Raw genomic sequence first — 13637 nt, forward strand, 5'->3', positions numbered from 1 at the left:
TCTTAAATTAATAGCTGCACAAAAATGTCCTCACATTCTACATATACACACCTGTTAAATCCTAAGATGGCATGCAGGAGCATTAGCTTTGAAAGCTATCCATTATGCCATTTTGGCCCTTAACAGGTCTGAGAACCATGCTTGTTTACTAAAAAAAATGCATTGACATTTCAAGATGATTATGCAGCAGTAAAACACTGCTATTGTGTTTAAGATGTGTTAAAGTCTCATGAGTCAACACCCGACATAATTCAGCATAAAGGAATTATAGCACACTTGAGATAAATAGGGTTCTTCAATGGCACCTGCAGTTCTCCATAAACAAGAGTGGATAAAGGAGTGAAAAAGGAGCATGTCTGGCACAGGCTGCTGCACTGTGACGTATCCCAACACACAGATCAATGGCGGAGTCTAATTCGAGGCTGGAACAGCCATCTCAGACAAAGAGCCTCCCCTGGAAATGTTACGGCTTGTTTCTGAAAAGGCTACAACTCCTTAAAGAGAGACCCACCGTGACTGTGCGAAGGATTAATGTTTGGTAACCTGGCCCAGGACGCAATGTCCTCAAGTGGCAATGGCTGCCATGTCAAGCTGAAGACTGCAGAGGGAGGGGGGGTGTGCCAGGTTGGCAGGAATGCAGAACGCTCAGCGGATTTATTAAAGTGTTCTGCAAATCAAAGCAGCCCCAGCACGTAGCCGGGCAGAACCCCGGGTCTGTTATTACTGCCTGATGCAGGCACCGGCTCCAGCTTTGTGCCTGATGTGCCAGGTGACCAGGAGACGGAGAGGCGCATTACGCTCAAAGTTATTTGCACTTCACAGTCTCGCCGTCTTGTTTGAAGGAGCGTTACCAGGGAAACAAGGGCGGAGGAGTGCTTCTGCAGCCGCCTCCTGTTTTATTTGAGATGCCATTCACCGGGACATCTTGCATGTCGCCAGGCATGACTAAATAAAATGGCAGAGCAGACTGTGGCACTTAGCTCAAATTTTTTGCATGAGTTATTTGCTCAGGGTAAAGGTTGAAAACACGAACCCACACACACACGCGCGCATACACACACGCGCGCGCATACATACCGTTCTCGTTGTTGCGGTCTTGTACTAGGTGCTGGTAGACAGAGTCAGGTACCTCGGATTGGCGGTAGTACCATTTCACGCTCATTAACAGATGGTCCCGTTTACTCTGGAAAAAGGAAAAGAGGGGGAGGAAGAAAGTAAGCATCCAATAAAATAAGCAGACATTTGTTTGTTAACAGCGTCACAAATTGGCCTCTTGGCAAACACAGGCCTGTTCTGCATGTGCCTTTACGGTTCTCTCATTCCGTGCCAAAAGCCCTCAATGGAACCAAGTCAATTAAAAAGGGATTGAAAGCATTTAATTTTTTTAATAAAGTAAACAGACAGACATTTGTGTTTCTGGAACGAGGAGATGGGAAGGAAAGAAATCCAGGCATGGAGAAGGGAGGTGCTTTAGGGCTGAAATGCAGTCACCATTCCAAGTGTATGACAGATTAACTCCTAAACGCAACTCCAGACACACATCTGTAAAGAATAAATCCAGCTCTATCCGGCCAAGCCAGTCACACGCCGTTTCCTTTTCTCTCTGTGCTGTACTTTGAACTCTGCCACCCGCTGTCTGTTTGAGGGACTGCACGGAGCGTTACCCCCTGCAGTTTCCCCAACGCGCCAGCAAGTGGCAGCACTGAGTCGCAGCAGAGACCTCCCAGAGGCAAATGTGCTTTCCAAGCAAGGGCCAGGATGAGGGAAGAAAAGGGCAGAAACACTGTTTTTATTCTCTGACATGAAATATTTATTATCCCTTCACACAAACCCAACTGACCGTTCAAACGGTTTAAAAGAACATTAAAAGAAGCCGCAGCTCAGCAGAAGGCGGGCGACGGGGGCCTCTGGAGCAGCGGCCAGAAATCACAGCCATCTTTAACGTGACTACAGATTACCACATTGCCCACAAAGAGCTGAGCGTGCCATCGCGCCAGCCCGCTGGAAAAAAACATCCTGGGTAGATCAGAGAGCCAAAGGCCCGTTTTCCCCCCCCCTCCCTTCTTTCCCTCTCTCCACTTTTCTACCAGGCCGCCTCACTCAGCACAGGCCGGGTTTACGTCCGCTGCAGCCGCAGCAGAGAGCAGAGTGAGCTCATTGTTGAGAAATTCTAAGGCCTCTGCTACCTTTCATGGGGTTCAGTGGAATGAGCGCTGAACTGCCATGTGTGTAACCGTATATTTCCACCACCTGGGCCCTGTGCTGAACAGAGAAAGAAGCTGTACAACAACAGTATTCAGCCCAAATGACCTTTTATACACACATGTCGATACAACAGAGATGGCTAGTCCATTCTACAGTGGACGCTAAAGCAGTCCTTTCACACTACTGAAATAAAAGTAATAAGCAAAAAGGGGAAAAAGCACCTGTTCAAAAGAAGTGGAGTCAGGAAAGAGCCACACTGCCTTCTCTTTAATTCTCCTCTATGAGGGCGAAACGTAGCCTATTCAGATGAGATTAAAGCCTGCTCTCTATTAGTCTAGACTCTAACTGGGCCACTTCTTTGTGTCATCAAAGGCACTGTCAAGGCTTGTTACACTGCAGATACAGAGACAACTGGTGCTTCCCCCAGAGGACTCACAGTAAGTTAGGGTAGAGCTTTCCCGAGAAGCAGTCTAGGCCAGCTCAGAGATATCTCAGCGCTGATAAAACCCAGATTTATAGCGAGGGCAGACTCTTCCTCCTTTAGTTACCAGCAGAGTGTCAGGGCAGGCTGAGAAACTAAACCCAGCTTCTAGAGACGGATACAGGTAAGAAAAGCCATGAATAATAACCCTCCACTGACAGACCTGTTGTCTAGCTAAAGTCTCTTGGTTACTCAGTTTGCTAAGATAGCACAGTCCTTGGAAGGGATTTGGGAAGAGTGTTTGACTTTTAGGGTGAGCATTTCCAGATCCTTGAGGCATTCACCAGGAATCTTTCTGACCACAGGACCACTGACAGCTGGATATTTTTGGCAGACTGTGCTGAATTACTACTAATAACAACATGAATAGTGACACATTATAACTTGGCCTTTACACATCATACATTTTAATGCCTTTACAAAAAAACAACAAAAAAAAACATTTCAAATGTGAATTTGTATCAAAATCTGAATTGCCTTACAGTGTCCTTACATATCTTTTAGTAAAACCACAGTTAACAAGGCATCTGGGTGATTCCCAACAGAGTTAGATCGGCAGGCAGAATCAGGGGCTTATGGAGCTTGCACCCACCCTCAAACGACTAAGCTTTCAAGAAATCAATTAGAAATTCTAGGGGTCATTTTTAGGGGTTAGAGGGTTTAGAGGGTGGCACATGTATATAATTAGAGCCTTTTAGAAGCTCTTTTTAACATCAACAGCCCAAAAAATACCAAAAAAAAAAAAAAATTAACTGAATTTTGACCTAATATTCACTGCCCCCAAAAACCTTGCATCTCCAAAATGGCAACTTTAAAATAGCAAAACATTCTCAAATTCATAATTTCAGAGCATTTCTATTGGTCCATTCCTCATGACATTGTACAATGTCATACAATATCAAGAGCAACTGTTCAATTCAAATGGTCAAAAACTAAACATGACAAACACAAAACATACTCCAACTAATCAACACAGCTAATATTTGCTGTACTGAAAAATGCATCGTATTGATGCACCATTCACCATCACACCCCTACATCTTTTCAGCCCTAACGGTAATATAATGAGCAGCTCAAGCACTTCTGGTCTACAGACATGAATGTACTCAAAGAGTCAAGAGCAGGTGGATTAAAAAGAAATAAATAAACAAACAAACAGAACTACATTTATACATTTGAGATGCACCCATGATATGCACATACATAGCTCTATAGGTAACCTTGAGAAAATGATTAAAAAAAGAAAGAAAAAAAAAAGAAAAGAAAGAAAACACCCCATGAAACTAAACGAAGCTGAAACCTGTGACCTTTCTTTTAGCCCGTATTCCACTGGAAATGACTGTTTCATTATTAAACCCTAAGTATGCTTTCATGTTGCACACAGAGCAGATCACCGCGCAGAATCAAATTATCAAGATAAGCACTCTCAGCCAGACAGGAAGGAGAATGGAAGCAGCAGCGAGCAGCCCATTACAATTACAAAGCTGAATTGATTAGTGACATTCCAAACTGCACGCGCTGCTGCGGCTCTTTCTCCCGGCGCTGTAGGCTCCCCGCACCCTCGTCAACACTTTCTTTTTTTTTTTGGGCAGAGCATGCACGTCTGATTTAAAGCTCCCTTTAAAACCACACTGTTCAGTCAGTCTCTGGTAAAAGGGAGCCCTTTCTTTTCCCCCTGCTTTTACTGGATCCAGCCAGGCCAGTCTGCACCCAGTCTGCCTCAGTAGCCTCAATTCACTGCTGGAAATAAAGCTGAACTTCATACTTTCACCAAGGGCACAATGGCAGGCGTTTCAGCCCTGATGGTGCCTGGCGGGTGGGGGTATTGGGGGTGTGTTTTGAGTGGAGGCATTCCTGAGAGGAGTTGAAGGGGTTTTGGGCAGCGAGACACAGGCTGTGCCCCCTCCAACCCGCCTGCACACACACACACAGCTTCAGTCTCTAACGACCGTGCTGCCCCCTTTGTCTGAGCGTTGAGCTCCAAACCAGGGAGCCGCACACAGGGGTGCCAGAGTGGAATTATCCCACCCTCGACCCAATCTCACACACTTGTTTCGTCTGCCTTACACTGTTCCTTGCATGTGAGCGCTTTAGGAAACTTTGCATGATATACTTATAAATATATTAGTGTTTATGGACACCCCTTTTAATGAATGTATTCAGCCATTTTAAGCTGCAGCCATTGCTGACATAGGTGTGCAAATGCACACACACACACACGCACACACAGCTTGTCTAGTCCAGGCCTAACTCAACTTCCTGTTCCAAAAGTCGGAACTATCCAATGTTTTCACACTGTAAACAAACCAAACCATTCGAACCAACCATTTTGATCCAGACTGAAATCGGCTCTTCTGGTCAGACCAAACTGAAAAGTCTGAAATTCCTGACCAGACAAGTTAGGTCTAAACCTCTAGTATTTTGATGAATCTTTCAACCAGTCCGTGTTTGAGATACTGACAATGCTGGGAATGCACTCGGAAAGCACAGCCTCCTGTTATTCACACTCCTGTTATATCGCCCACTCTTCACACAACACCCAGAGGACAGGAGCCCAGCCTAATGGTAGAGAGGGAGAAAACGCAGTAGAGCAATGAAGAGGGCGAAGAGGAGGACAGTATGAGCACATGGGGGAGGGAGAGAGACAGAAAGAGAGAGAGCAGGACAAGCAGAGTGAGCAGTAATTACAGAGTGGCCATGCTAAGTCCAGCGAGAGAGCAGGAGAGGTTAGTGCTCTCTAGAGGCCGAGCCAGGCTCAGCTGCAGAGCTGGGCTTTTACAGGCCGGGCTGGGAATGCGGGAATGCCAGGCTGCAGGGCCAGCGGAGCAGGGGGTTCTTTTACAGGGCGGTTAGCAAAGCAGGGCTGCTTGCACACAATGACACCCATTTGCCCTCAACCCATTAAACAAAAAGCATGAGCGCGAGAGAAAAACGTACTGTACAGTGCAGAGCTAAATGATTAACCTGGCAACTGAACGAGTCCACTAATTTAACTACTAGGCCTTCCCCAATAGTCAAAACTCAACTCTAATGCAGGCCCCACCGAGGCCCACCCAGACAATAACATCTAAAATACGTCGTAGTAATCATGTGAATGCCGTGAGTAAGTAAGTAAAAGGGTTTCCAGGACATGTAGTGCAGAGCACAGCCTGCAGCAGCCCCCTAGCTAGTGAAACAATACGCCAGCAGCTGGAGCTCCACCAGGGAGCTCGCGCTCTAATAATAACAACAACCACAACTGTGGCACACACCGCATTCTTGAGCAAAGAGGTGTGAGGGCAATTAATTGGTGATGTGTGAATTAAAGGGAATCACATTCGAATGAGCTGCTGAGTAACGGCTTGTTCGCGCAAAGACTGGCAAGAATAGACAGCAGAACGCGGAGGAGTGGTTGTAATGAGAGGGGAAATTGGCTGTAGGTAAGGTAATGAGAACAAAGCTGAGGAAATTTTGTACACAGTAGGCCTGGAGATATATACTGATAATTAGCGCAATTTCTTCTTGTTTAAAAAAAGGAAAGGCTGTGAAATTCAGCTATAGATTCGAACGGGTGCCCATTAAGTATAGATTCAAGTGGGTGCTATTATATTTAGGAGCATTTCCCTTGGTCCATTTATCAGGAAATTCTGACAATATAAAGAACTGCCAGATTCCCATTATGTCAAAAAGTAAAAAACTGCAAAACTGCAGATACAAGGTATATGCATATTTTAAATATTTATCCATTTAAATTAGTCCTTCTTCAACATGATCACCACCATCGTCTTGTTACTTGTCAATCATCAATATCCGATTACATTGCTCCGGCCTCTTACTCCACAGCAACAACAAGGCCAAAAATCCAAAAAGGAACACGTGGGCTATGCACCATTCATTCTTTTAAAAGCATGATCCTGCCCTGGCTTTGACCGGCACTGACCCTGCCTGGCCGCTGCCTGAGTGCTGGCTGACATTTCACACAGCTAGTGCTGCTGTCTGTTTAGTGTAATCGTTAAACATGGCCGCCACCACAGCAGCAGCTCCAGCTCCTCTGGCAGGTCTCATCTGTTAGCGAGAGACCACGCGGCATGGTCACATGACTCCCACATTAACAGGAGGGCCCCTCTCTCCCTCCACTCACCATATATACACACTGTCAGCCCCCTCGGCTAAGCAAAACCAGACCCTGCCAGCGAGCATTAACAGGAAATGGGGGTTTATTTTCAAGAGCGTTTACATTTCTGGTTCTCTTTCGCAGCCTGGATTCAAACTCAAACACACAGCGCTCTCCGAGGCCGCCGGAACAATCCTGGATCTCGCGCTTCCTGAAGGTGGTGGTGGCTGGGCAAGCACTGGAGAGGCTTGTGAAGGCCAGCAGTGGAGCAGAGGAAGAACACACTCACACACTCAGCCCTCATCGTGTTGCGGTGAAAGCATGCGAGGAATCTCAGAACGGCTGAAACACAGGGTCACGGGCACTGTGAGCAGAACCTGAGGAGACAATGCGGCTTGTTCTGGACGGAGAGTAAAGTGGGTCACGATACCAGAAGTCTGACTTTGATGCTGAAATTAATTGCAGTATCTTGCGGAGATACTACGACAAAAACAAAAAAGCAGGAACGCTTATGTGAACGGCCTAAAATCACAGCCTGATTTAAATCTGGCTTACTAATTCAGTCTCTCATCAATACAAACCTCTTTAAATAATAAATCAAATAAGCAACTAAATCATTTAAACATGGCCTCGTTGAAGAGGCTCTGAGGGGAAGGTTTACAGTGAGGCAAGGATATACAGTAAAGGCCACCATTTATCACACTGGGTTTGAAAAGGCATGGCTAATAAATAATTTTTTAAAGGCTAGTAAGCACTTCTTTGCTTATCTGAGCAGAAGAAAAATAGCACAGGACAGGTTGTTTAATTCACCTATAGGTGGCGTACATAATATTAGCATTTATCTAGTAATTCACAGGAGAACCTCAGAAGAACAGGGGTAACCTACAAAGAGCCTGTTTACATCTGGTCACATCATGTAACTAGTATCTGGATTGTATCATGATAAGATTTTACGCACATGCATGTACACTTGGTAGTCAAATGGGTCTATGGGTAGTCAAACAGAGACAGGAATATGCAAATTTGCTCACTGCATAGCAATTACTACAGGTGTTTCTGTTGTACTGGGAGGGGTTTTGGTTGCCGAATGCCTCTTGCATGTGTTTATACTGCTATTACATGCGGCTGAAATGTCTCTCAGACCACCTCCTGGTCTCCAGGTTTGAGTGACCAGATTTGTGTCTGCTTTTAATGAGCCTTGGGTGTGTTTACACTTGCATTTTTATGAGGCTTTTTTAAGGCTTGGCCTTATCCAGATATAATAACTCGAGGCACATGAAGTGACCAGATGTAAACGGAGTTAAACAAGTTCCAGGTTGACTGACAGGTTAAACAAGTCAGTGCTGATGTGCTTTTCACAAAAGCTACAATTCATTTTGGTTAATAAGAATAAAGTTAGCAGTTCTATGGAATCACTTAAAGAACCATTGGAAGCACCTTCATTTTTTAAAGAGTGTAGGTTTTAAATGTAAGTAATATTGATCTCTTGGAGGGAGAGGGAGAGGGAGAGAGAGAGAGAGAGAAGAATATAAGTCAGCAAGAATATAAGCTTGTGCTACTTTGGCAAGAAGACTAGAACTAATTACATTACTGTAGTGTATTAGTGTGCTACCCCCTACACTGTTAGGGGAATAATGCTTACTTAAGTTACTAGGGGTGTAATGATGCACTTAGCCCACAATTTGTTTGGATAAACAAGACTAGGTTCATATCATAATGAATAGAAAAAGTAAGGGTTGACCCCACACTCAGCAGATGATTCGACTAGGCTCACAATTTGATATTCTCACAATATTTGTAACAAAAATCTGAATGAAGTTTGGAGTTTATTCCAAGTCAATTTTGGGGTACTGGCCCATTGATCATGACACTACATAAAGAACAGTAGCCAGATTCATCTAGAAATGTAGGATATAGCAAAAACATAGCTGGAGTTTAAGCATGTTAGCGGTGCAATTCGCCACGGTGCATCACCACAGTTCTTCAGTGCACTGTTACACCCCGAGCTGCAACATATCCAGCGAACACCCTGTATTTATGACAATACATCACTAAACACTAAACGTACGTGTGCGTGCGGCCGCAACAGCCTCTGAACAGAACACATTGTACTGGTGGCATCATGAGGACAAATCTATGAGCGAATCTGCTCTCTGAACATGATATGATTAGTGAGGAGCAAGCAGGCAGGAAGACTCTTACACATGATGCATGTGGCTCAGACTCTGCTTCCGCCCAACAGACTCACGGATACACACCAGACACTGTGCAACACACACACTCATTCTCTTTTGCTCACACTCACACAGAATAAAGCTCTTCCATGTGTGCCCTAGTGCACAATGCATCACCCAGCTGTGTGTATGTGTGAATGCAAGTGTGGGTGTGCGTGTGAGCAAGGAAGAACATTCCCACACAGTCTTCTAACAGCTCTGTTCAGCAAAAGAGCAGGGCGAAGAAAGGTGCATGCACGCTCATACCCGCGTACATTTACTACCAAGCGTGCCGGGACAGTCTGAAGTAAACACCCGCTGTGTAGCAACACCAACAGCATGAAATAAGAGGGTGTGAAACAGCGCCATGTGCAAGAGTCTCTAATACTTGAGCATCCAAACATCATATTCATTTACAGGCTCTCTTTTTTGTTGGAGGGCCATGCACTGTTTTAGAGCTTTATTAAGTGGACTGTGAAGCACACTGACCCAATAGGTCTAAAATCATTAGAAGGAAGTAGGACTGTCCCTGGATTTCCAATATTGACTGAGTATAATGGAAAAATGTGAAAGCAGAAAATATGCATTTAAGTGCTTCAGCCAAATGTCCAAAAGTTTGTAGACACCTGCTCCTACAGAGCTGCTTTTGAAATCAAGGGTAATAATAGAGGGTGTTTTCCCTTTACTGCAGTAACAGCCTCTACTTTTCTATAAAGGCCTTCCACTAAATTTTGAAACAGTGCTGTGAGGATTTGATGCCATTCGGTACTTAATGGATGATCAGTTTTAGATCAAAAAATGCCACTTGAACTTTTCCCAGAGGTACTGGTTGGAGCTCCATCACTCTAGCCCAGTTTTGCAGGACTTTTGTCAGATAAGGCAATCATGTGGTAACATTTATTGACCCGTCTTGGAAATGCAGGCTTCAAAGAACACCTTGCCTACTGTGCCTACTCTCTCTTTCTCTTCATGTTTACATACATGCCCCAGCACTCGATCATCCTATTGGTCTATATCAAGAAAAATGTGTCATAGGAGTTGTCAAACATGGAAAGAAGACCCCAAAAATCGTGACATTCTAGACTTTTCGTCTGGGATTGGTGGGGCATGCCACAAGACTGCTCTTTGTCTATGTCACACTACAAAGCCCAGTCCTCATTCCTGGTGCTTCTATTTTGGTCCAATGTTGAATATTTGCCAGCTAAGACAAATTGTGTAAAAAATCTGTCAAGAATGAAGCATCAAACTGAAGCCAACACTAAGTGTGCTCATGTGGTTTCGTTCATGAAATCCCTCGTCTCGCCACTGGCCTGGCCGGGGGAGCGGTTTATGGAATAGTAATTTAATAAAAAAAAGAAAAAAAAAAAAGGTATATGAAGAATAGGCCTGTGCACCTTATTAGACAACCAGCTCACATCTCCAGGCTGAGAACAGCTGGTGTGCAACACTACACTTTTGGTGATGCTTGATATTCATGAGTGCCCGCTTATGGATTTAGGACACAAACCTTGTCTTAGAAAAACCTCGTTTAGTGCAGCTCAATGTAGAAATATTTTGGAATTGTAAGACTGACATTTAAGCGCAGTTCTGTTTAGAGCTCGACCGGACTGCTTCGTAAGGTCACTGTTCTGCACAACGTTACATTGCATCTTTTGATTTGAAATAAATAGTCAAATCATTTATTACATACAATACTGAAACAATCCAGCTGAATTTTGGCCTCAGACCTGAAAGTCTTTCCTGGTTTACGGCCCCTAATTATTAGAGTGCTTCTTTCTGTCCGCTCTTTGCTCGGGCTGCTCCGTGCAGGAGAGCAATCGCACTGCCCTACCTCTCACAGGCTCAAACTAATAATGGTAAACAAGTGTTGATGACATGTTTCCTCTCTGCAAGAGCCTGTGTACAGATTACTCCTCCTCCGCCCGTCAACAAGAACAAATGGAGGGAGGAGGGGAGGAGAGAGCGAGAGAGAGAGCGAGAGAGAGAGGAGGAGGAGGAGGGGGGGGGAGTCACAGCTGTGATGGCGGCACAGTCAGGACCTTTATGCTGCTCAACACAGGGCGCCTCTCTCTCTCTGCGCCTGTACTATTTGGATATTAAATCTCCACTCACTTTGAACACAGTCTGCCCATCTGTCAGCTCCACTCTATATTGGATTTGATGAGCATTAGGCGGTTCAAAGTGAGAGATTTGCAGTGTAACAAAACAAGGATACAATACACACACACACACGCACGCGCACACACACGCACACACACGCACACACACGCACACACACGCACACACACACGCACACTCTAAACTGGGTCTCATGGCACCTTCGCACACTTGTGAATTTGTGCATGTGTGTGAGAGAAATGCAGATTTGATGTTAGGGCTGCAATAAGTAGTACAGTCAAGAACATTAATGATATAGAGTAGCAATGACAAGCTAGACTATATGGGGAAAAAAGTATTGGGACACCTGTCAATTCATTGTCTCTTATGAAATCAAGAATACAAACAAAAAAAAGTTAAATCATGCTTTTGTAGGAATTAACAGTCTCTACTGTCCCGGGACGGCTTTCTATTAGATTCTGGAGCATTGCCGTGAGGATCGTATTGCTCTACAAGACGTAGACAAGCTGTGTGAGTGCATTTGCCGTCACCTAAAATAGCTGAATGCATGCATTAGAAGACGTGTCGACAAACATGTGGACATACAGCGTGTGTTTGTATCTTTTTTTTATTCACAGATACACTGCATACACTTTAGCTAGTTGCATGGTTTTAAATGGTTTAGGGCTGTCATTTTATTTTAAGGGATGTATAGAAAAAAATAACTACTGGTAACTACACAAGTCACAAGTGGACAAAGTTAATTCAAATACAAGAATGAAATACTAGGATAACAGCCTTTTCGGGTTCCATTTTAAATGTCTGTATTACATGTAGCATGAAATTACTGCCTCTAATGTTTTAGAGGCTGGATGTGCTCCCCAGGTTGGTGTTTTAGGTTATTTCTCCTTTAAGTTCACTAAAGAACACATAGGGGGCGGTATGGATTCTACTGTCTCACTCTACCATAAAGAAGAAATTGCTACTCGAAGTATAATGTTGAATGATGACGTTTGCAGAGGACAGAGAAAAGCCCTGATGGTTAGATTAGTCAATCAACCGAATACTGGTCAATAGATGATTCAATAATAGGGCCAATTGTTAGTCGCAGCCTTAGGTGCTGCCGTATGCTCTTGTCCTTCTGGATGTGGGGGGATGGAGGAGGGTGAGTCATACAGCACCTCGTGCGTGAAAATAATGCTAATTAAGACGTGCCTTCTACGGCTGCGGCCATTAGCCCCGCTGCTCTAATCGGGTGCAACGCCACAGCAACACTTCAAACGTTTAAGAGCTGGTACTCCTCACATAATCACGCTCTCTCTGCCTGGTTCCTCCAGAGGGACTGCCAGGGTGATGCTGGAGACGGGGAGCCTGCGCTCTGATGCGCGCTGCGGTGTGTTTGGTTGCTCCAAACAGCAGGTGTGAGGGGGCTCCTGCATGCCGCCTTCCTTTCACCTACTCTTCCTCTTCCCCATCTCTCTTTTCCATCACATCTCGCTGTCTCCTCCTCCTCCTTCGTCTTTTCAGGCAGCCCCCTGCCGAGCGTTCAAACACTTAACAGCTAATGACTGAAACGCTGAGGGCTGGAAATGAAAGGGAGGTGGTGGCGGGGGGGTGCTGGCAGAGAAATGATTGACAGAAGTCTCCAGGCAACGACGTGATGAGGGACAATGTTAATATTTAAAGGGGCTTGTTATTGTGTTGCAATGCAGAGGCAACAATGTTTTCCCTAACAATGACACTGATGCTAAGCTACAGTGCTATTGTGTGAGTCTGCGCCACAGATATTTGATAAGTCAAACAATAATCATGGGTAAATATTATTTCGACGGGACCTAAAAGAGAAGTCATTATGTCAGGCCTGTGAAAATATACAAGTAGGAGCTAAAGCGGAGATAAAAGGTGGACAGGCTGATAAGGAGATATCCACATTGTTTCCAGGGAAGGCTAAAAATGGACTGCTTATCACTCTCCGCCAGCATTTCTCTTTCGCTCCTTTCGCGGCAGAGGTAGTGTGCACTTCCTCTGCTGTTGAGTAACTCAGAGAGGAGCAGGAATAGATCTGTTTCTCAATGAGACCATCAACAGCACAGACATCAGAGGGGCTCACACTGCAGGGGATCCACATCCTCTACTTACTAAAACGTACACACACACAGACACACACACACAGTTGAACAGAGAACAGTAAGCAAGTGTTCAGCATGCTAATTCAATTATATCCCATCATGGCTGCTGCAACACCAACTGCCACAGTTCTAAGAAACTGCAAATTTGCACTGTCACGCAAAAATCTTGGATCTCCATTTTTGCCAATGTTCACTTTTTAACATAACATGAATAAGAATTTCTTGATGAATGGACCAATAGAAATGCTATAAAATAACTTGTAATGGTAAGTGTAAAAATATTCAATTCCAGGTTAAGACCTATTTTTTCTTCTCCTGTAAAGCTGCCTTTTAGGAGACAAGGTTTTCATGGGGAAAAAAAACAAAACAAAAAACACCATTATCCCACTGCAATCCCACCCAACATGTCAAAAACTGAG

At 44.6% G+C, this 13637-nt stretch overlaps 2 protein-coding genes across 4 annotated transcripts in view; both read right to left on the minus strand.

Annotated features, from left to right (window-relative positions):
* eno1a (enolase 1a, (alpha)) overlaps positions 1 to 13637 on the minus strand; it is a 331916-nt gene that overhangs the window by 173146 nt on the left and 145133 nt on the right. The window lies entirely within an intron of this gene.
* Positions 1 to 13637, minus strand: part of rerea (arginine-glutamic acid dipeptide (RE) repeats a) — a 182612-nt gene that overhangs the window by 42431 nt on the left and 126544 nt on the right. For all 3 annotated transcript variants that reach the window (XM_072696159.1, XM_072696160.1, XM_072696158.1), the window contains exon 4: positions 1078 to 1183. In XM_072696159.1, the coding sequence (XP_072552260.1) occupies positions 1078 to 1183 (106 nt within the window). The remainder of the gene's footprint in view (positions 1 to 1077; positions 1184 to 13637) is intronic.

This window comes from Salminus brasiliensis, chromosome 14 (assembly GCF_030463535.1).
Source record: "Salminus brasiliensis chromosome 14, fSalBra1.hap2, whole genome shotgun sequence".
Lineage (NCBI taxonomy): Eukaryota > Metazoa > Chordata > Actinopteri > Characiformes > Bryconidae > Salminus > Salminus brasiliensis.